Below are 24,264 nucleotides of genomic sequence, written 5' to 3'. Positions count from 1 at the left end.
TAGTGAGTTTGATTCAGGAATGGTATGTTTGATGCACCAACAATCTGTTTAAAACTTTCCTACCGATGCAATTAACAGCTGAAACAAATGTGATCAGTTATTTGTGGTCTTCCTAGTTTAGGGAAAACTTTATTCAGGTTGCGGGAGGGAGTGGGGACCTTATCCAGATTGACTTGACTACTTTCAGAACTTCTAATTATTCCAGAATATTCTGGGAGATTGTCCCATTTGCATCAGCACAGTTCCTATGAAGCTACCAACCTCTGTGAACTTCACCACATCTCCCAAAACAGTAGGGCAGGGGTGAAAATATACAGATGTTGCTAAACTACAGCACCCAACATCTTCATGAGTGATGCTAACCATGCTAGCTAACAGGCAGTCACCTTTCTACCTTGCTGTAGTGCACAATGTAAAGCCACAGAGCTAGGAAGGGTCAAATATTCATTAAAAATAACTTTTCATGACTATAATCTTCTGATTAAACAAAAACTGAAAAGTTGCTGCCTATGATCACTATCACACTAAGCTCTAGCATGTAACTGGACAGATGTACAGAGCATGCTGAGTCTTAATCATTGTTTATAAAGTACCATGGCTGGTCTTGCAAATCTTGCTAAGCTGAAAATACTCAAGTCACCATGGTTTATGTTTTCTGTGAACCCAGTCTGAATATATACCGCATTTTTCAGAGTATAAGACGCACCTTAGTTTTAGGGGAGGAAAATAGGGGGGGGGGAAATCCTGCCTATCAGGTATTCATCTGGCTAGCGTCCTTAGTCTGGCCAGCTTCAGCACATAAGTTTGCTGGTTTTGAGTGTGAGTTTTTTATCCCCTGGTTGGGAGATAAAAAACAGCTTCTAAAGCACAGCTGATCGTTGGAGGGAGCAGCAATGAGAAAAGCAGGCAAAGTAAGGAAGGATCGCTTCACTGGTTAGCGCCTCATGTCCTTTTCATACTAAACTTCAAAAGTTTTGTTTCATACAATTCCAGGCAGAACCCCTCAAATATTGTAGTTGAAACTGCTAGAAGAACCACTCAGTGTTTATGCACAGGTAGTACTGAGTTGCATGAGAACACTTTCTAGACGTATCAAAAGTGCTAAAAGTTGTTTGCATTACAATATTGTTTTAAAGCTGAATTGCATGCCTCAACTAAGATACACAACTATGTGCATCATGCAGGCAGTGGATCGCACGCTGGTACTATCTTGGATATAATCTCTGCAGCATGTCAGAAAAAGTGCATCTTCTGAGCTTGTGACAGTTGCTGTGCCAAACAGGGACTTGTCCATCCATTTTATTGTCAACATCAAGGTCAGACACCACAACTGGTGGAGAAGGGGGGAGGGAATCTTCCAAATTTAGCTTTCTTTCATCTCCATGCTGACTGTGGTCCTGAAAGTGCTCCCTGTGCTCCTACTCTGAACAAATATTTTTACCAAAGGCCTCCGGGCATGCTTTAAGCTATTGTCTTTGTGTGTTGCCCCTTCCATTCAGTGTTGATTCCCGATGACTGCCTGGACCAGTTCCTGCAATTTCCTTAGCAATATTGTTTGGAAGTGGCTTCCCATTGCTTCCATCCTGGTTATCCCCTGGTTGGGAGATAAAAAAAACAACTTCTAAAGCACAGCTGATTGTTGGAGGGAGCAGCAATGAGAAAAGCAGGTAAAGTAAGGAAGTAGGATCGCATCCTACCGCATACTTCCCTGCGACCAATTCGCTCTCACAGGGAGGGACTCCTCCTGGTGCCGTCCACTAAGCAATGCCAATGGGCGGCGCCTAGGAGTAGAGCCTTCTCTGTGATGGGCCCAACCCTCTGGAATGACCTCCCCCCCGATATCAGAATCACCACCGACTTCCGCTCCTTCCGACAAAAACTGAAGACTCACCTGTTTCGTTTAGCCGGCTTGGCCCATTCATAATATTATCTTACCTCCTGGCAGATATTTTTAATTGGGTATTTTTAGGGGTTATTTTAAACATTGTTTTAATTGCTTTACTTTAGGTACAGTTTTTACAGCCTCCTCTTTTAAGTATTTAGTATTTATTTATGTTTGTATTTATTCCCATGTATTTATGTGTTTTAATTTGACTGTACACCGCCCCGAGTCCCTTTTGGGAGAGGGGGCGGTATAAAAGTTTGAAATAAAGTAAAGTAAAGTAAAGTAAAGTGATTATCTCAAAGTCACCCAGTTGGTTTTATACCTAAGGACTAGAACTCACAGTCTTGTTGTCCCAAGGTTGCTTTTTCAAGAGGCAACTGGACTTTCTGGTTTTTCTTTGAAGACGTTTCGCTTTGACTATCCGTAGATGGTGGGGAATGGAAGGATTTATATTCCTTGCAAACAGCTGGTATACATATGTAAACCCTTCCATTCCCCACCATCCAGTCAGAGCTGAAGATGTTTCTTGCATTTCAAAGAAAAACCAGAAAGTCCTGCTGCCTCTTGAAAAAGCACCTTTGGGACAACCATGATCATGGATGACTGAGAATCTCCATAGACATTCACATTCTCCTTGTTTCCAGCCTGGTGCCTTAACTTCTCTCTAAGCAAGACCTGGCCATATGTGACCCTTTGGCCCTACGTGTTTGGCTCACGTGAGGCTAATTGGAAATCAGAAATCAAATGCAAATAAGCTCACCCCAGGTGGAAGAGAAGAAGGTAAATTAGATCCACCTCTGCACGGTTGCTGTACGCTCCTTCAGTCACCAGTGCTTGCCCCTCTCCTGGAGATGAGGTCACAGAGTTTGAGAACATCAAATCAGGTTACATTGGTTCAGCTTTCCACAACAGTTCCAGTTTTTCACATGGCCCCCTAAGAAAATTAATTGCCCATCCCTACTCTAAGCTGGGTAGATTCAAGTTTTCTACATTGAAATCCATCACACTTTCCTATTAACTCTTACCAGGCATAGTGAACAAAAATTGCTTCCTTATCCATATTGAACCTGTTAGATCTGGGCAACGAGAGACAGACTGCGGACACGAAGTGACTTAACAGCTCTTTATTAGTAATAATAGTGATCCAGCTTGTTTGGTAGTCGGAGGGTTCCCCTTTTATAGGGATTGGGCACGCCCCTCGACCAATCAGAGGGATACCCGTTTCCCGCTGTAGGAGCGGACCAGAGGGAAGACTTATCCCGATATATGTTAATATCTAACACCCCTCCCCTCCTAGATGGGACGTTGCGGTAGGTAACATAATCTTTTAGGTAGGTGGGTGTTTGTCTTGCTCGGGAGGAACGTCGTAGTTCGGGTTGGCTTGAAGTGGTTGCAGGACTGGGTGCGGGTTGGTTTGAAGTAGTTGCAGGATCGGGTGCTTTTTCTATTTCCCGTTCTGGAGGTCTTGTGCCTTCGTTGCTCGGGCGTTCAGGAGTTTGTTCGGCTGCGCTGTCTGGGGGTTTCTCTGTTACGTGTGTGTAGTCTTGTTCCACGCTTGGCTCGCCGGCGTCGTTGTTTCCTATGCTGGGGTTTTCTTGTGGCTGACTTTCCGTAGACAGGAAACTTTCGTCTTCATTTCTAAGGTTGGAGTGTGCTAGGCGACCCCGCAGTTGATCGATGTGCCTTTTCCAATTCCGCCCATCTTCTAGCTCTAGCAAATACGATCGTGGGCCCGTGATGCCTATGACCTTTGCCGGCATCCATAATGTTCCCCCCGTGTAGTTGTGAGCGTATACTGAATCCCCTACTCTGAAAAACCGGACCTTACTTGTAGAGTCTGGGGGAGCCGTGGCAGAGTAATTCGGATGGAGCCGGTCTAGGTGAGATCGTAGGCGACGGCCCATGAGTAGTTCAGCGGGGCTCCTACCCGTCGTTGCGCTCGGGGTAATGTGTTGAATGAGGAGGTAATGGTCAATGCGTGTTTGCCAATCACCTGGACCCATCCTGGCGAGGGCCTCTTTTGCGAATCGCACCATTCTCTCCGCCTGTCCGTTTGATGCTGGGTGGAATGGCGCGATGAGGGCATGCCGGATTCCCAACCCTGCTAAAAATGTTTCAAAGTGCATGGCCGTGAATTGGGGCCCGTTATCGGATACGAGGAGATCTGGCAGGCCATGGGTGGCGAAGAGTCGCCGTAGAACCTTTATGACTGCCTCTGCCGTGGTTGAAGTCATTAGGACTACATCTAGCCACTTTGAGTATGCATCCACAACTATAAGGAAAGTCTGACCTTGGAATGGCCCTGCGAAGTCGATGTGTATTCGCGACCAGGGTGCTTTGGGTTTCTCCCATTCTGTGGCGGGCGCTTCCGGGGGTGCTGGTCTCGATTCCTGGCATGGGTCACAAGTGGCCACCCACTCCTCTATTTCTTTGTCCATGTTTGGCCACCACACGTAACTTCTTGCTAACGCCTTCATTCTAACAATCCCCGGATGACCCATATGTAAAGCATCTAATACATTTTTACGTAAAGCATGCGGAATAACAACTCGATCCCCCCACAACAAACATCCTTGTAGTACTGAGAGCTCGTCCCGTTTCGACCAAAACATTTTGAATTCCGGGCCCACATTTCCCTTTGGCCACCCCCTCCAAACCCAAGTTTGAACTTGTTTTATTAAATTGTCTTTAGAGGAGAACCTTGCAACATCGTAGGAAGAAACCGGTCCCGAATCCAAACAGTCAATGAGCAATACCGGTACTTCTGGAGTGGGGTCTGGCAGAATGTCAGGTAATGGGCAACGGCTGAGTGCGTCTGCGTGTCCAAGAGTGGAGCCCGGTCGATGTATCAATTTGTATGAATATGCAGCCAGGAAAACAGTCCACCTGGTCATGCGAGGAGAAAGGGAGACCGGAGTGGGGCGGTTTCCCGCCAAAAGTCCCAACAGCGGTTTATGATCTGTGATCAGTTCAAAATCGCGGCCGTAGAGGTATTCGTGGAAACGCTTCACTCCCGCGACGGCAGCCAGCGCTTCCCTGTCCATTTGGCTGTAATTTCTTTCGGCCGATGAAAGATTTCTGGAGTAGAACGCGATGGGTGCTTCTTTTCCGTCGGGCATCCTGTGGCTGAGGACTGCTCCAACTCCGAAAGGTGATGCGTCGCAGGTCAATACCAGCGGTAGGGTCTGGCTGTATTGAACAAGCAATGAGTCAGTGGTGAGTAGACGCTTTACTCCGGCGAAAGCTGCAGCTTCGGATCGTCCCCATTTCCATGGTGCGTTCCTCTGGAGTAGACGGTGTAGTGGCTCAGCAACGGTCGCCTTCTGTCTCAGAAAAACGCTGTAGAAGTTAAGTAATCCGAGGAAGGCCTGCAACTCGGTCTGATTTCGTGGTGTGGGGGCGTCCTGGATCGCCTTAATTTTCTTTGAAGTGGGGTGTATTCCCTGACCATCGATTCTATAACCCAGGAATTCTACGCTAGGCACGTTAATTTGGCATTTTTCTTTTTTAAGGCGGAGACCCTTTTCTCTGATTCTGGCCAAAACAGATCTGACTCTTTTGTTTAATTGCTCCTCGTTTGCAGCTGACACCAAGATGTCGTCAAAATAGGGGACGACTCCTGGTATCCCTTGCAACAGTCGTTCCATGACGCTCTGGAACAATCCTGGGGCAATGCTAACGCCGAATTGTAGCCGGTTGCATTTGAATGCTCCTCTATGCATCACTATCGTTTGGGCCTCCGCTGTGGCGCTATCAACTGGCAGTTGCTGGTAAGCTTGTGCCATGTCTAACTTTGCGAATATCTTTCCTGGCCCCAACGAGTGCAATAAGTGCTGTACTACTGGCACAGGATATGCGCTCTGTTGTAGCGCGACATTAATTGTGCACTTATAGTCCGCGCAGATGCGGACTGATCCGTCTGGCTTGACTGGGGTCACGATGGGCGTTTCCCAGCGCGCGTGATCTACCGGCTCAAGGATTCCTTGCTCCACTAACTTATCTATCTCTTTGTCTATTTTAGGGCGGAGTGCAAAAGGCACTCGTCTCGGTTTAAGTCGGATTGGCGCCACTTTAGGGTCTAAATTGAATGATATTGGTTTACCCACATACTTACCAAGACCGGGGCTGAACACATCCTCGAATTCCTTAAAAATCTGTTCAGCGCTGCTGTTTCTTACGGCGTTGATCCCGGTGACTTCTAACCCCAGGGCTTCAAACCAATCAAGCCCCAGAAGGTTCTGCAATGGCGCGCTGGCGATGGTCACGGGCAGCTGGGCTTCGATGTCCTTGAAACGGATGTGGAATGTGCCTTGGCCCACGATGGGGACTTGGTTCCCCTGGTAGTCTCGTAGCAGGACGTCTGGAGCGTGTAGTTGGCTCTTTCTGAGGCTAGGGATAGCCTGTTTCATGGATGCCCATGAAATGATCGTCAGGGTCGATCCTGTGTCGACTTCTAGCTCGCAGGGTGAGCCCTCCAAGAGGACTGTGACTCTCAGCCTTTTGGGCCGCTTAGGGCGGACTTGATGTATTGTGGTGAGATACGTTCGCAACTCCTCTCTCTGGGTCAACTCTATCTCATCGTCTACATCCTGAAAATACTCTCGTTGAGCGTCTTGATAGAACGCTCGTTCAGCTCTTTGTGTGTATTCTCTCTGGGGATACGCTCGCTCAACTCCTTGTGAGTAATCTCTCTGGGGATACGCTCGTTCAGCTCTTTGGAAATGTTCTCTCTGGGTAAACACTTGTGGATTTCTCTCTGGGCGCCCTTTTTGATTTCGCCAAGCCCCTGGGTTGGGCTTCTGTTGGCGGTACATGGGTGGCTGCCGTGAGGCAGGGACTCCGCTCCGGCACACTCGTGCGATGTGCCCAAGTTTGTTGCAATGCGAACAAACAACGTTCCTGAACCTACAAGTAGACCTGGGGTGATTCCCTCCGCAACTTGCGCAGGGCGGCAAACGGGATCCGGGTCTCCCCCCAGGCCTCAAGTGACTGCTCTGCATCAGGTGACTGTCCTCGAACTCGGGATTCTCGTAGTCAGGGCTTGCGTCCTCGTAGTGCACTCTGGTTTGCCTTGCTGCTGGCTGGTTTATGTTGGCCCCTCGTTGTATGGTTACAGATGATTTCTCCGCTGATTCTGACGCTCTTGCTTCGTTTAACGCTGTCTGTAGGGTTAAATTCGGGTTTGCCAACAGCTTCTTTTGCAGCGAAATGTCTCTTAACCCACAGATGAGTTGCTCTAAGATGTGTTCTTCCAGATCCCTGTATTCGCAGTGAGCTGCTGCTTTTCGTAGGGCTGCAACATATTGATTAATGGATTCTCCCGCCTTCTGAGTCCTCATGTTGAATTCTTTGCGGCAGACATGGCGGGAAGGTTTTGGCGCGTAGTGAGTTTGCAGAGTCTGTTGCAACGTTGTCCACGATACTGCTTGTATTGGAGTAGGCGCGGTGAGGTCTCTGGCCGTATTGAAGACTTCTTTTCCGCAGTAGCCGAGGAAGATGTTTTTCTTCCTCGCATCGGTGATCCCCGTGTATTCGTTCGCTTCGAGGAAACACTCGAAACGAATCATGAAGGCTTCCCATTCGTCGTTTGCTGGGTCGAAAGGAGCGGGGGGAGCATGCATCGCCATCTTCTCTGTTTGAATTTGCCGCGCTGCGGTGATCTGAGATGGCTGTCGGAATTGCTGCCGAATTCCTGGGCTGGATCAAATCCGGAGATTCTGGAGGTAGCGTTCTTCGTCCTATCTGTCTCTCGATCCCACCTTCGTCGCCAATGTTAGATCTGGGCAACGAGAGACAGACTGCGGACACGAAGTGACTTAACAGCTCTTTATTAGTAATAATAGTGATCCAGCTTGTTTGGTAGTCGGAGGGTTCCCCTTTTATAGGGATTGGGCACGCCCCTCGACCAATCAGAGGGATACCTGTTTCCCGCTGTAGGAGCGGACCAGAGGGAAGACTTATCCCGATATATGTTAATATCTAACAGAACCCTTCCACAATTATTTTTGTTGATGCAGCTATATACTTTGCCTATTGTACTGATATTTGGGCAGCAGATCTCTGGTTTAAAGGCTTGAACTTCACATATAGTGAAACCTCAGGCAAGTATATATTAAAAATCTTTCTACAGTTCATTGACAATTTGCTGACCAAGATGGAAATAAATTGAATTAATACAGCGGGAAGCCTTTCTTCTAAAAATACTGGTTGGCCAACTGGCTGCCTCTGAAGAATTTTCACTGTAAAAACAGAAATGTCCCTGTTTTTTTTTTCAAACCTGATCCATCAGCTGTGCCAACAACAGCTTCTCCTAAATGTTAATTTAGAATTAATCACCCTGTTATCTCTGTGAATTAATCTGCAGTGTCATTCAGTTGTTGCCATGGAATGCCAGGTCACACTATAATAAGGCTTCTCTCATCTGTAATTTCATCACGGATGAGGGCTGACTTGGCATGTATCACTGGGTTCAGAAGGGGATGTTCTCCTCTTATAAATGTATCCAGCTGGGTTTCAAGTGTGGCATCAATCAAGATTCCAGATTAGCAGTAGGGTTACCATCTGGGAATCTCTAATGGTTCTCAAGAGAAATTCCACAAGTCACCAGATGTGAGACACAGTTTATTAAGCTGGACTCTAGGGATCAGTTGAGATTGGTCCTGGTAGCCTTCCTCCTGCATCTAGTGACTTCTCTGACTGAGCTCCTTGATGCAACTTCTGGGTTGCCCATGGAGTTTCTCAGGCTTATGGTTCTAGCAGACTTCAGTCTGGTTTCTGTCAGTCTAAGGCTACTTGGGAGTTCATGACCACCATGGATCATTGTTTTCCTCCCCAAAAGCTAGGAGCGTCTTTTGGAGCGTCTTATACTCCAAAAAATATGGTAATCTAAATTAATGGTTGCAGGAACTGGTTATGTCTAGTTTAATGAAAAGAAGGACTAGGGGAGACATGATAGCAGTGTTCCGACATCTCAAGGGATACCATAAAAAAGAGGGAGTCAAACTATTCTCCAAAGCACCTGTAGACAGGACAAGAAGCAATGGGTGGAAACTAATCAAGGAGAGAAGCAACTAAGGAGAAATTTCATGACAGTTAGAACTATTAATCAGTGGAACAACTTGCCTCCAAAAGTTGTGAATGCTGCAACCCTGGAAGTTTTTAAGAAGATGTTGGATAATCATTTGTCTGAAGTGGTGTAAGGTTTTCTGCCTAAGCAGGGTGTTGGACTAGAAGATCTCCAAGGTCCCTTCCAACTCTGTTATTCTAAGTCTAAATGTTGCTGGCCCTCAGGAAGTCTCTTAATATTTGGAGATCCAGTAATGGTGTCAAGCCTGCACTGTTACTAATTTATTGTTTTAATTAACTGCTTTAATTGGTTTAAATGGGATTTACCTTGCTTTATTCCTAATTGTTGTTTTAATTATGTAAGCCACCCAAAATCACTAAGGTAAGATGGGCGGTGATATAAATAACCAACTAAATGAATCAAGTTTACTGATAAATTGTTCTTGTTATGATAGAAAAAGAGTATCCAAATAAAATATTAATGTTATTTGATTACCATCTTCAAAGCGCTCCATGGCACAGGACCTAGTTACCTGCGGGATCGCATCCTACCGCATACATCCCTGCGACCAATTCGCTCTCACAGGGAGGGACTCCTCCGAGTGCCGTCCACCAAGCAATGCCAACGGGTGGCGCCTAGGAGTAGAGCCTTCTCTGTGATGGGCCCAACCCTCTGGAATGACCTCCCCCCTGATATCAGAACTACTACCGACCTCCGCTCCTTCCGACAGAAACTTAAGACCCACCTGTTCTGATTAGCTGGCCTGGCCCACTTATAGTCCCATTTATACCTCCTGGCAAATATTTTATCCTGAGATAGTTTTTAGGGGTGTTTTTTAATGTATTTTTAAATCTTTAAATTTTAAATCTAACTTTAACTATTGTACAGTAAATTATTGCTACCTCCTCCAGCCACACCTATATTTATTTTATATTTATATTATGTATATTTATTGTTTTTAATATGACTGTAAACCGCCCCGAGTCCCTTCTGGGAGAGGGGCGGTCTAGAAATCAAATTAAAGTTAAAGTTATCCTTTTCTCTTGTAGCATTTGACTGAATGCTTGAATTCCCCCCCGCCACCTCTCTGTAGTGAGGTGCAGTCCTATATTATTGGTAACCATCCTCCAATTCAGGTTTTTCCATTAATTTGCATTAAAAAGGGAAGTTGTGCTGGTGAAGCAAAGCTGAAGTATCCTTTTCTAACTTAGCCCTCTTTAGATGTGCTGGGTTTTCATTTCCCAGAATTATTAGACTTCAAGGGAGGCCAAGTTGGTATATATTGGCTCTTTTTCTATCCTGCCCATTGTAGAAGGCAGAACAAGAAGTATTTTAGACACTATACAACCCGATACTGTTTCTGTTTTGCCTTAAGTATTAAGTGAGAACCATTAATATCTCACCAGTATTATTTGTGCACCACAGGGAATTTATAAGGCATAGCAGCTGGTGATTAACTATTACAGCAAGCTTGCTTTTTAATGGCTTTTAGCCAACTAAATGTTGGCAACCACTTGAAAGTAATCTATCATAAATAGGAAGCATGTCCCCAGGCTCATAATTAATATTTGCTAGACACCAGAGATTCCCAAAAAGTAAAAGAGACTGAGATTTTTACTGATTCCCCCCCCCCCCATTTTTGTAGTGCTGTGTTTCTAGAATGTTGTGCAAATTGAGATGAACAAGGCAGAGCCAAACTATTTGCATTTTCAACAATTGGCAATAGAATGGTATGTTACCCTCAGATGGAGAATAGCAAGGGAAGTCGCCTTAAGTGATTGTGGTCCATGTTACTATTCTGTTCCAGAAAAATATCACACATGCAACTATATCACAAATGCAGGCTTTGGTTGCTTTTGGTAAACAGCCACTAAAAAGCTTATTACCATTTTAAATATTTGAATTTAATTATAAACAGGGGTGGCCTGCTACAGGTTCACCTGGTTCAGGAAAACCAGTAGCTAACGTTATGGCTGGTTCGGAGAACCTCCAAATCCAACTCCTGGCTGGCCCCGCCTATCCCTCCCTCCCAGAATCTCCACGCATCCCGTTTTGGATGTGAGGTAAGTGCAGGGCCCGCGTGGAGGCTTGGGGCCAGTGAAAAAAAGGCCACCCAGAAGTTCTGGAAGTTTCTGGCTTCCGGAGCCCAGGGGAGGCAGTTTTTGCCCTCCCAAAAGCTTGAGGAAAGCCTCCCAAGCCTAGGGAAGGTGAAACACCACCACCCCGCCATGGCACAGGAGTCCGAGTAGGCCACACCCACCATGGCAATGCCCACCCAGCAATTGGGCAAAGAATCTGTTGCTGAAATTTTTGAAGCCCACCCCGATTATAAATATAACAATCATCCCCATGGAAGCATTTAGCTTAAGCTTTCTGGGTAGCCATAGCTTGGTTTCCCAGATTCAGTGGTGCCTGCGTTTGAATCCAACTCATTCCATGATTCCATCTCTGCTTTAGTGAAAAGAGGAAAGATCTTATTCAACATTTCCCTAACATGATCCTGTATCAAAGTATTTGGCTCAGTGTGACGAGGTAACCAAGGAAATGCCAAGCCTTCCTTTATCTTCACTTACCCGAATACTAAGACTCAATATGTAATATTCATACAACAGTTGCAACGTCCCAGGGTCACCTTAGCTGACCTTCTGACAACCAAAGTCAACGGAGAAGCCGGATTCACTTAACAACTGTGATGCTAACTTAATAAATGCAGTGATTCATCTAGCAACTGTGGCAAGAAAGGTGGTGAAATGGAGCAAAATTCACTTATTAACTGTCCTACTTAGCAATGAAAATTTCAGGCTCAATTTAGGACTAATTGTGGTCCTAAATCAAGGGCTACCGGTACTGTACTGTTGTTGCATGTTTTATTATGTATACGGTAGATATTAGAATATTTATGCTGAAAGTATCAACTGCATAGTTAACACGGTCGACTTCATTAAAAAAAAAACCAATCCTGATATTGTTTCTGTTCTGAATAAGCATGAACAGAGTACTTATTGTTAGGGTAATGTCCTGTGGTTGGACAGCAGGGAAGAAACCCCACGTAGTTGAGCTGCTGAACAGAAAATGACTGCTCAAACCACAGCTTTTGCCTTCAACTTGAGAGGGTGAAGACTTGCTGTGCTTTTTAAAGGCTGTGATTGTGTGCCTCTTTATGCTGAATTTGTATTTCTCTCAATTTCTCCAGGCGACCCAGTATATGACTTTGATTTCAAAGGAAATGCAGCCCGTGGCTGGCACAGAAGGTGCTTATTACCGTCGTAGAAGGTTGATGAGACAACTTCCTCTATATGATCAGGACCCTTCCCAATGCCGGGGCCTATCGGAGAATGAAATCAAGCTGATGGAAGAGTTTATAAAACAATATAAAGACAATGTTCTCGGAGTCGGAGAAGTTGCGCTGCTGGGTCAAGGGGGAGTCACCAAAGAGGAAGGAAAGCCATCTGATAAAAACACTCCAGCAAGTAAGGAAGCAGCTTCAACCAATGGCACATTGGGCCATGTATCAAAAGGGCAGGACTTGGTAAGTCCTCAACACAGTGTTTCAGATTGGGGAGGAAATGCATTTTTTTGTTTAAAAAAAGTATATAATGAATGAATGTAATGTGGATATTCAAATATGAAATATACAAAATACTATTTTTGTGTTCTGAGGCAACAATAAGTGAGGAGGCTACAGAACCGTTAACTGTTTATTAACACGAAGGCTGGTAAGATCATGGGCTAAGAGAAAGCATTCGAAGCATTCGAGGAACGCCTCCCATGATTCAGCCTCATGGCAAAATGGAGAAAAAAGCGTAGTGGTAGCCATAGTAGTAAGTAGTTGTGGGTCTGTTTCGCCAGTCCTCGTCACCAGTTTTGTGTTCTGAGGCAACAATAAGTGAGGAGGCTACAGAACCGTTAACTCTTTATTAACACGTAAACCTGACAGAAACAGAACAGAACAAATCCCGTCTGACAGCTATTTATACGGGTAGCTGTCAGACGGGGAACCAATAGCACAGCGGTAATTCTCCCGCCGGCTGGCCAGCGCATCTGGACCAATCAGAGGCGCTTGACACAGCGCCATCTGCTGTGCTTGGAACACAACACCTATCAAATCTTATTTGATTGAAGCGTCTTTCAATCAAATGAAAGATGAACAGGGAAAGATGAAAAGACTGCAAATAGCTTTAGGGAATATGGAAGGTATGTGGAGTCAAAAATGCTACAAAGCTGATACCAGATTCTTTTAGATACATGTAATTGCACCCAAAGTTTAAGCCTAATAATTAGTTCACAAACATAATAGCCATGAACAATAAAGATAATCATGCTGCCAATACAAATGGTAAAAATCCAGGAGCAAAAGTATTAGACATGAAGTGACTGCCAGAAGAGGTGCTGAAATAAACAAAGCAAAAATATTATAGAATTCTGCCTTGGAAAGACATTCTATGAAATCTCTTCTTGGCATGGAGCCAAGTTATTTGGAAGACTGCCTCTTCCTACTCACGTCTGGCAGAAAAGGTATGTTGTGGGTCCTTTTCTGCCCTGAACCCACCCTGTGGAACATAATCCCCTACCGGTTCTGTGGGTGTGGCTTGGTGGGTGTGTCATGGCTTGGTGGGCGTGGCAGGGGAAGGATACTGTAAAATCTTCATTCTCTCCCCACTCCAGGGGAAGGTTACTGCAAAATCCCCATTTCCTCCAGATCAGCTGGGACTCGGGAGGCAGAGAATAGATGGGAGTGGGGCCAATCAGAGATGGTATTTACCGGTTCTCCAAACTACTCAAAATTTCTGCTACTGGTTCTCCAGAACTGGTCAGGACCTGCTGAATACCACTTTGCTTCTAATGCTAATATTTATGTTTCTGATCATAGATGTTTTATATTGCTATTTTATGATTTTGGGCAGCTGTATGGATGCATGATAGATAGATGATAGATAGAAAGGGAGGGAGGGGGAGAGAGAGAGAGAGAGAAATGATAGATAGACAGATGATAGATGATAGATGATAGATAGATAGATGGATAGATAGATAGATAGATAGATAGATAGATAGATAGATAGATAGATAGATAGATAGATAGATGATAGATAGATGATAGATAGATAGATGATAGATAGATAGATAGATAGATAGATAGATAGATAGATGATAGATAGATAGATAGATAGATAGATAGATAGATAGATGATAGATAGAAAGATAGAAAGATAGATAGATAGATAGATAGATAGATAGATAGATAGATGATAGATAGATAGAAAGATTATAGCCCTAAAGTACTTTGGTAGATGAAAATCATGCAGAGATCATCTTAACTACTTTTAAATCTTCAAAGTGTTGGTGTTAAAATTAAAACTGACAACCTGTATAGTTTAGGTACTACCTTACTTTCAAAATAGCCAGTTCCAAAGACAGCAGCTTATAAGAGGAGTATTTTTTGCTTGTCCTTTAAATCAGTGCTTCAATCTCAGCAACTTTAAGATATGTGGACTACGTCTCCCAGAATTCTCCCAACACAATTTAAAAGCCATGAGCTGAGAGACTAATAGGAAAGTCGTGACTGTAATCTGCTGCATAGGTGTTGGCATTGCTTCTCCAGAGCACAAAGAGATGTTTTTGCTTACTTGTTGGTTGGTTTGGAGAAACATATTTTTCTTAGTCTACATTATCGTTGTTATAGCAGCGGCTCAGTCTAAGAAAGGCTGTGTCATCCCAGGAAATAAAAACTTACTTGTGACAGAGGCTCTTATTAACGGTGTTTGTGAATACCATCATGGCATGATGAAATAATTTTGACTACAAGATCATCCCTCAAGTAAATATGTGTTGTGGTGTTTACTTTCTAGGAGATTTAAAACTTTACTTACTATTCTGCAAACATCAGTGAAAAGCCTAACTTCATTTTAAAAATAATTGTACAACTAAATCCTTCCACTGAAGGGTTTTTGCATTCCAATAAAACAACATTAAGCATTTTGAGACTTGTCTCATGCATTCATTTAGACTTTCAAGGCTGCGTGTATTTTTATTGACATTCATTTCATCTGTCTTACTTTATCAAAGTATATTCTGATTCATAATTTCCAGCACAAGGATCCTTATATTTTCGTAATTATTTAAATCTTTTGAGATTCTTAGTAGAAAACATCACAGTATTAAATTTTCCATTATTTTCTTAAACTTGTTTATACTTCTCTTTATCTATCAGAACAATGTTTGAATTTTGTGAAAGGTGCCAAAATTTTATAGCACAAAGTTCTGTTATTGCTGTACAGTCCCTGTCTAAAGCTACAGACAACATAGTTCTTGTTTTTGATGAAATGGACTTTACATTCCAAAAATGAAGCCCGTGCTATCTTCTGGATTTTAACCCCAGTGCAGGACACCGCATAAATTCTGCACAGTGTCTCATTTTTCTGATAGATGCGGAATTTCAAGGCTAACGCTTGAAGTAAGAGCTGAATCTCTAATTCATTCGTTTAAAACATTTTCATAGCCACCCATCTTGTAACCAACTCTGAGTGGTTCCTAGTCAAAATCTATAGGTTATGTACTGTATTAAAATAACAAATAATTATTGTTGCTGGAGGAGCAAAACAGATAAGCTTTCCAAAAGAGGGATGATATCCTTCTAATGCTTCAATTTTAAACAATCCCAAATTCTTAGCTTTTTAGTTTGGCCAAGCAACTCTCTGTTTTGCTCCAATACAATAATGTGGAAGATAAAAGTAAAGCCTCCTTCAATTTGAGCTCAACTCTTGATGACTTTATTAGTGTAACTTTCTTGGCAACAATACAAAAGCATTTAGCTATTCTTGTTCCAAGATGTTTTTTCAACTCCCCAGTCTAGCCTACAAGTCTGGACTTGATAGTTGTTTGCCAATCTCCTCTACATTTCCAATAATTGTTTGAGCGTAAGTTGAGGTAAAAGCTTGCTTCTAAGCTATATATTAAGGCGGTTTATTTATTTGTACATACATACATACATTCCAGGCATACTTAAAAAGATTTATATTCTGTCTGTCAAATGCTTTAAGGATTTCTCGGGGCTGCTTTCCAGTATTTAAAATAATACCCAAATTTTGAAATGTGTAAAAGACCAAAACAAACAAAAAATACACTATCACAAAAATTCCTTATGCAAATTATAAAGCAGTCAGAGGCAGCATATTTGTATTTTCTAACAGTGGTGCTGCCTATGGAGGAAAGTCACTCATTGGCAGAAAAGCGATTGAGATGGTGTAAACGTGGCCTCCTACTTCAGGGAGGTTCAGCTTTGAATGCCAACACTGAGAAGGCCCTTCCAAGTGCTAAAATGCTCTTTCTCTTCTGCTAAACACCTGATGAGCCCAAGAGAAGGACTTTCCGTCAATTCTTAGGGAGCAGGGAAGCTGATATAAGAGGAGACAGCCCCTGAACATAATCTGAACTACTTGGGATTGTTTGTTTGTTTATTAAATGTACATAGCTATCTAAGTCAAAGAGACTCCAGGCAACTTACAAGAATAAAATCCCAATACAAACCCCAATAAATTCCCATCCTCCTGATAACAATCAAAGCAACCACTTGGCTCCATATCTCCCTGGGATCCTCAGGTCCATTGGCAAAACCATAGTATATTTTCAGAGTTTCGAAAGAGCTTAAAATGGGGTCCAATCTTATTTCCACAGGTGTGATGTTCCTCAGGGAGGGAGTCATTATGGGGAAGGCCCTTCTTGGTCCTATCAGATGGACCTCTTTAAGAGAGGGAACTAGTAACATACCTCTGGTGGGTCTGGTAGATATAACTTGAAAAAGATGCTCCTTCAAATAACTTGGCTCCAGGCCATTTTAAGGCTTCAAGGTGACAAACAGCTTCCATGTAGAGTGCATTCTGGGGTATGCCTGGAACCTTAAATAAGAATAAATCAGTTGGACCTTAAACTATCTTAATTCAGTTATTTGGCAAAAACATGAAAGTTTAATCATTATTGTCTTGAATAAATAGTATATTCAGTACTAAGCAACTAACGGGTGTTGCTTTCTACTCCAGTGCATTTTTGAAGCCAGCAGCCATCCCGTAAAAAGTAACTGTAAAAATGTCAGCACTTGCTTAACCACAATGCCTTAAGTTTTCCTGGCATAACAAAGTAAATAAGAATCCTAATTCCAGGTCTTGAAATCATAGGTTGTACTTCTCTATGTGTCTCTTTAAAAAAATGATAGTCTTCCATACTCTTTAAAATGGAAGCTTTGAAGTATTTCTTAGTCAATCAGGTTATGCCTGTCTGATAACTTACAGTACCAACGTTCAAGTATTTCCTATCGTAGGTGACTAAAAGGAAATTGAAGGGATCTCCAGAAATTGCCGACTTTTTAGTAATTATGACCTGAAGTTATGCGCTCCAAATTTAAATTGCATTGTGACTATAATATTGTTTGTCTTCCTGCCTTCTTTCCTTCCTTCCTCTCTCCCTATCTCTGTCTCTTTCTTTTTTCTGATTGTTCTGTTATTGTACTTTCCCCTTTTCTTGTATTCAGCATTAGAATTTAGTGGAAAATATTAGTTGGACTCTGGGGATAAAGCTCAGAGGTGCGCACACGGAGTCTGGGACCATAAGCGTCTACATGACTCCATTAATTTTCTTGGAATGTGGATCTTGATTTAACACTGCAAGGAGATAAAATGCCCAAATAATGTTTATATCTCTTGTCACCATCTGCTCACTGACTGGATAACTCTTTCTAATTTATTTTAAAGTTTTTCTTTCTGAAGTAGTCATGATACAAATCATTACTAGAAGCCTTGCTGTGGATTGCAGGCTTCTAATGGTGTAAAGGAAAGACGTTTATTGGCCACCCTGGTATTTTCCAGGAGAAATTTACTCTGGGCTTTAACAACAAAAAGAACAACAAATTGACCCAGACATTCCATCATGGGCCAAGTTTAACTTCCTATGAAAAAAAGGATGTTGTGGGCAGAAGGTTTTTCTGAGGAAAATATTTTCATTTCCCTTGAAACAAAATGAAAGTCTTGTCAGTACTGACTAAGGGGTTGGCATGTGGAGAGAACAGTACAGCTTTCCTATACAATTTTGACCCAAGCTTACTTTGACTTGATTTTTTGCCTAGGAAAGAAGTATTTATCCTTCACAATATCTGATCTAGCCCCTTCTTCTTTAGCAAAAGTGTTTAATTGTATGAAAAGGTTTAAAATATGTTATCTTTCTTGAGGCTTTATGGGAAGTTTAGATTGGGCCTAGGTAAAAAATGTGAGTGGACAAGGAGTGGACAATTTGTGGTCCTTAGTCTAATTTCATGCAGCTGTTCCCAAAAGCTGCTTCAACCAGTCCATTGAGACATTAGATCAGGGGCAAGCATGAGAAGGCAATGTCAGAATGAAGAAGATGAGGGAGAAAAGGAGTAGCAGAGAGAAAATGGAAGGGCTACGAGGTGCTGCCGCTAAATTTCCCTGCCATAACTATTGTAAACTATGGTTGTGTTGCTCCCAAAGATGTATCTGTGCTGAAAGATGGCCTTGGTAAGAAAATCACCCTGTAGCTCAGGATTTCTCAAACTGATCAACTTTAAAGATTTGTGGACTTCAACTCCCAGAATCCCTGGCTAGGGAAGTCTGGGAGTTGAAGTCCACACATTTTAAAGTTGATAAAGTTAAGAAACTGCAGGGAAAATTGGGGCACTCAACTTCAAATGCATCTCTAGGCTGTCATAGAACAGTTATAGATTACCAAGGCAAAGTAAATGCACATATGAAGTAAAACTGTGGTGCATTGTATAAGCCCTGTCCAAAAAGAAATAAATCCACATAATCTTTCATTTCCCTGTGATTTAATACAGGTAAATAATTTTGAATCATTTAATAGGAAAAAAGGTGGAAATCTTAGTAATAAATAGGGGTTTTTAAAAAAAGAAATGTGACAGGGTCATGAATCGAATTTTGATAGAACAGCAGATCTTTTACAATTTGTACAAGGAAATATGCATGTATGTGTGTACATAGATCTATATATTTATTTATATAAGAAATTGGTATGTGGCTCACTTCGCTTAGTACCTGGCATGTATGGTTTACTGTGTTTAACAAAAATCCTAAATCTACGTATAGGAAGCCAATAGAGTAAAATTATTGTTGCTTCTGGTATTGGAAGAAATGTGAACCTCTTGCTAACTTAGCCAGGTTTTTCTCAGGCTTTTTTCTATAGTTACTGTATGTTTTAATACCATTCATTTTGCTGCTCCAAAGTAGCCGTCCATTTAGATTTCTTTATTGCTAAATCCAATCTTAACAGAGATGATTTCACGACTATTTTATTTTTAATTAGGAAATTCATTTCTGAACATCAGAAGCATATGTTTTTGCAATGCATCACAGAATGTTTCCACAAAAATGACTAAAGTCCATCTCACTGGATGGATCCTTTTTTGTTTTTCATTTGGGTCTAAAAGGCAAAAAAAAAAAAAAAAAGCCCGAGACCATTGTTATCATGGGGCAGGCCAACATGCTGCCATCTACTATGGGAATCACTCAAAATATACTATGTATAACAGGAAGAATCTATAGCCCTTCACATGCTGCTGAATTACCACTCCGAGCAGCCTCTGCCATTAGCCAAGCCTGCTGAGGATTATATCAACATTGAAAAATTTCAAGTACAATGTCTGTAGTATTACCTTTATTACCATTGAGAGCTGAATATGCCTAGCAACTGATGACAGGTTTACATATTAGCAGTGGAGTGGAGTCCTCCACTCCACTCCTTGCAACAGAATACCTTTTGCCGCCAGACTTGAAATGTTGGCCTTATACAATTTAGAACTACGCCGCCTTCGGTCTGACCTAAGCGTAGTACATAAAATTATCTACTACAATGTTCTACCTGTCAATGACTACTTCAGCTTCAACCACAACAATACACTAGCAAACAATAGATACAAACTTAAGGTAAACCGTACCAAACTCAATTGCAGAAAATACGACTTCAGCAACAAAGTGGTCAATGCCTGGAATGCATTACCTGACTCAGTGGATTCTTCCCCAAACCCTCTATCTACTGTTGACCTCACCCCATTCCTAAGAGCTTTGTAAGGGATGTGCCTTCCGTCCCTGTCCTAACAACCCCATTTATTCGTATCCATTTCATGTATTCATAATCTGGTATATACTTACATCTATTATCTTATTCATGCTTGACAAAGCAAGTAAAAAATAAATTATGTAGTCTCCCTTTATCAGTACAAATACAACACATATCTATATCTATATCATCTATATCTATCTATCTATCTATCTATCTATATATATATATATATATATATATATATATATATATATATATATATATCTATATCTATATCTATCTATCTATCTATCTATCTATCTATCATCTATCTATCTATCTATCTATCTATCTATCTATCTATCTATATATATTAAACTGACATATTCAGCACATTTATATACTTGCTTGTGGATGTTCCACTTTGGGTGCCTTAATATATTCAACTCTAAAAGTTAATTAGAAGAGAACATTTCCTGAGTGTATGGGACTAATTCAGCAGAGTTTCATTTTCATTTTCAATTATTCTATTTGCTTCACCATTTTTTATATTGGGCTATTTTTAATGATATATGGTAAAAAAAAAATTTAGTTGAGCAACCTTATGATATACTACACACACACCCACAAATACATACACCACTGGGAAATTCCAGGAGAAGAGCAAATTGTGGTGTGTTTGGCTGTAGGCTGATTGAGAGAAATTAATTATTATTTGACTTTGATTTCTTTCACAGTGTTGTGACTTCTGCAAGCAGGTGCTACCTGCTGAGTTTCCAGTAGTGTATGCAGACCGAGCCGGCTACAATCACCAGTGGCATCCAGCATGCTTTATGTGCTCTAAGTGCTCTGAACCACTTGTTGACTTGATCTACTTCTGGAACAATGGAGCCATCTGGTGTGGACGCCATTACTGTGACAGCATAAGGCCACGCTGCGCAGCTTGTGATGAGGTACGGTTACTATGAAAATGGGTATTCTTTTCTCGTCTGTGTTGGACCCCAATTGTGAGATGGTCTAAACAGCTGCAAGGAGTCAAGATGTTTATCCAACGTCTTTCCTCTTTTTTCCCTTTTAAGCAGGACCCATGTTGACTTGCCAAAAAGGAATTCAAAATGTGCAGAGTGCTTTTATATATGGTGATCAATGGGATGATCTTTTGTTCATTTCTTCTGGGAATTATAAGTGAATTTTCTAGAGAACACTGCATATTTATTTTATACCATGATGTTAAGTGCATGTATTTTTGTCTGAAGTTAAGCTTAAAAAGGATTCATTTTTACAAGGAGGGAGGGTGAAGAAACTCTAATCTGCTGCCATTCAGAAGTAAGCTACCCCTGGAGCTGCAGCAAAGTTAGAGGTAGCAAACAGACAACTCCATGCCATTTGACTTCTATTCCTTGTCTTATCCTATTTCTAAAAGAACTGTTCTAAGCTTGTGACAGAATTAGCTTACTTTCTCCTCCCCCATCCCCTTAAAACTAACATGTGCACATAGGCTATTTAGTTTGTATTGATCTTACTAAAACCATTCCCGGGATAAATATTTTATTCCTTCCAAATTGGTCCCTTGAGCCTGATATTAAGTACATATACAGTTAAATGTTTTACAGCAATATATTTCCAATAAGCATTCTTGTACCTCTCAGATCTGTCATCATAAATGTTATTTAGCACATAAATGCATCCTTCAGAAAATGCCCCAGCTGAGTTTATAGTTCTTCCATCTCTGTGTTTCTTTTTTAAACCATTTATCAAAATCTAGGCTTGCAAATAGGGCTCGGTTTCTCATTGTTTGGAAACCTCTAAGGATTCTTGCTTTTCGATAAAGGAACAGCCATCCAGAATCCAAGCTTAATTTTTGCCAGAGCTCACAATCATGGTGTACATTTTCAGTACCAGAATTATATGAAGAAAAGTGGGATATGGGAAATAAGCAAAAATAAACAAATGGAACATCTTTTGTATTACTCAATAAATGCTAAATTCCACAGGCTAGATTGTAGAGAATATTTTTAAAAAATCTAGTTACAAAAAGATACATTTGTATTAATTAAAATTACAATACAATATTACAATTTTAATATCCTTTCTGCACCCTATTTCCCAGTTGACCCATTGTAGAGTTGAAAGGATCTTGAAAATCAATCAAATATCTGCTCAGTACAATAAGCAGCCCTTGGCTATGTTTGTTCATTGTTTTTTTTCCCCGCTGATAGCAGCTGATAAGAAGTTTCCTTTTCCTTCGGACATAATTTCCTTTCTTGACACCTGTGTAGCATATATGCATGAGACTAGCCATTTTTTTTTACATGTTAACCATTGTACTGTGATAGTTAGGGTTAGATAACATTTAGTGTTAACCATGATCAGAGAAATTTGGCTCTGTTCTTCCCATGCAATAAAGCTCACTAACAGCTTCAGCTCCTCCATAGGTTTCTATAGGAAGAACAATGTACAGCATACTGAGCTTCCTAAATTATGGTATAGTACCATGATGGGGAATCTATGGCACACGTGCCAGTAGTGGCTCCCAAAACCATCTCTCCGGGCATGCCAGCCATCGTCCATTGCTCTTCCGAGTCTTCACATGCACAGGAATGCCGGAAACTGGAAGAGCAGCTCCCTGGCATACACCTGTGTTCCAGAAATGGAAGACCAGGATGCATGCTGGAAACCAGAAGCACAGCACACGCATGAGCACCAGGGAGCTGCTCTTCTGGTTTCCGGTGCTCCCTCCTCCGTGCGCGCTCCCGTTTCAGCACTTGGGGCTGAAAAGGTTCACCAACACTGGTATAGTAGCTACTATTTCAAGAAGGGAACTCTATGTAGTGAGCATGGACTATTATAAAGAAAAAGAAATAGAATTTGGGGAAGGTATAAAATACATATGAGATGAGGTTTTCCTGGAACTTAAATTACTTAAGGAACTCCTGCTTCAGATACATAGTGTATAAAGAACACAATATATTCCAGTATATTCAAAAAGTCTCCTAACCAAAGGTATTTTTCAAGCATTTGTTTTCAAACAATGCTTAGAACTAAACATAAACTTCTTCTGCAGCTTGGTTGGACCAGAACTCTGTTCTTTATAGGAATGTGTAAATATTTATTTTCTGTGCAAAGCTAAGTAGCATGGATGCACTCTTTACACTGTTGGCTTGTCAACAGCATTGTGTTTGTAGCTCTCTCACTGTGTGATGTTTTCATAATGAAGACATTCAGGAAAGGAATGATAAATGGACTTGTTTACTTTCACAGATAATATTTTCTGATGACTACCTGCAAACTGAAGGCCTTACCTGGCACAAACAGCATTTCACCTGCCTGGAATGTGAGAGCTCACTGGCTGGCAAACCCTTTATCCTGGACGCAGCCAGCTTGTGGTGTACCTCTTGCAGTAAAAGCAAGCTTTCTTAAAACCGGGTGTCATTTCAATGCTGACGTTTTTGTGTGTTCTGACTTGGAACGGACTGATTGGTGGGGAGGTCTTAAGCCAAAGAAATTGCATCCTAAGGCTTTAGATCACTGAGGTTATTTGCAATCAAGTAATTACAGGAAAGGAGATGGGAAATGATAACGCAATAGGAAAAGAATAGAGGAATGGAATGTTCTAGGCCTTTCAGGAAAGACTTTACACACAACCAAATGTACTGAAAACTAGGCCCCATTATGTTAAATTATTTCAACTTTGGCATATTACAAAAACAACTACTCCAGGAGGTTTAGAAATATATACATACAATTATCATTGTGATGCTGGGTTTTGCTGCTTTTTTTTTGGGGGGGGGGGGTAACCAAAGGGCTATATTTCTAAACTAAATATCACAACGCCATTGCCCACAAATGAGTAGTTTTAGAAATATACGTAGAATGATACAGTGGGGAAACAAAACCGCCAATATCTGCAGGAGAAGGGTTTCCCTTCCCCTATGTGTTATAACACATTGCCTCCAAGAAAGAACATTATGGTTTGAAAAATAGATTACATAAAAAAAAAATGGTTCAACAGCTTAAAGAACCTGAAAGCAGAGTAGCTCATGAAGGATCACTGGAAAAATACAGGTTACAGTGGATGATTTTTCTTTTTAAAAATGCTATCTAGAAGTAGAATTGAAGCAAAATATGTTTGATGAGCTTTCTGGATTACACATGTATTCAACGTTTTGATGGTTTTATTCTGCCCCATTTTTTTTTCGCATGGGGGGTGGGGAGCAGCAAACAGATGAAAATACTTTAGTGCATTTAGAAATCT

General features: G+C 41.6%; 1 protein-coding gene across 1 annotated transcript in view; it reads left to right on the top strand.

Annotated features, from left to right (window-relative positions):
- Window positions 1-23,431, top strand: part of LMCD1 (LIM and cysteine rich domains 1) — a 66,110-nt gene extending 42,679 nt beyond the window's left edge. The window contains exons 4-6 of the mRNA XM_081939018.1: window positions 12,145-12,480; window positions 20,747-20,962; window positions 23,271-23,431. Coding sequence (XP_081795144.1) covers window positions 12,145-12,480; window positions 20,747-20,962; window positions 23,271-23,429 — 711 coding nt within the window. The 3' untranslated portion in view covers window positions 23,430-23,431. The remainder of the gene's footprint in view (window positions 1-12,144; window positions 12,481-20,746; window positions 20,963-23,270) is intronic.
- The last annotated feature ends 833 nt before the right edge of the window (window positions 23,432-24,264 follow it).

This window comes from Natrix helvetica (assembly GCF_964273705.1).
Source record: "Natrix helvetica genome assembly, chromosome: 1".
In the NCBI taxonomy this organism is placed as follows: domain Eukaryota; kingdom Metazoa; phylum Chordata; class Lepidosauria; order Squamata; family Natricidae; genus Natrix; species Natrix helvetica.
The sequence above is the reverse complement of the archived record's forward strand: the minus strand, read 5'-3'. Positions and strand labels throughout refer to the sequence as shown.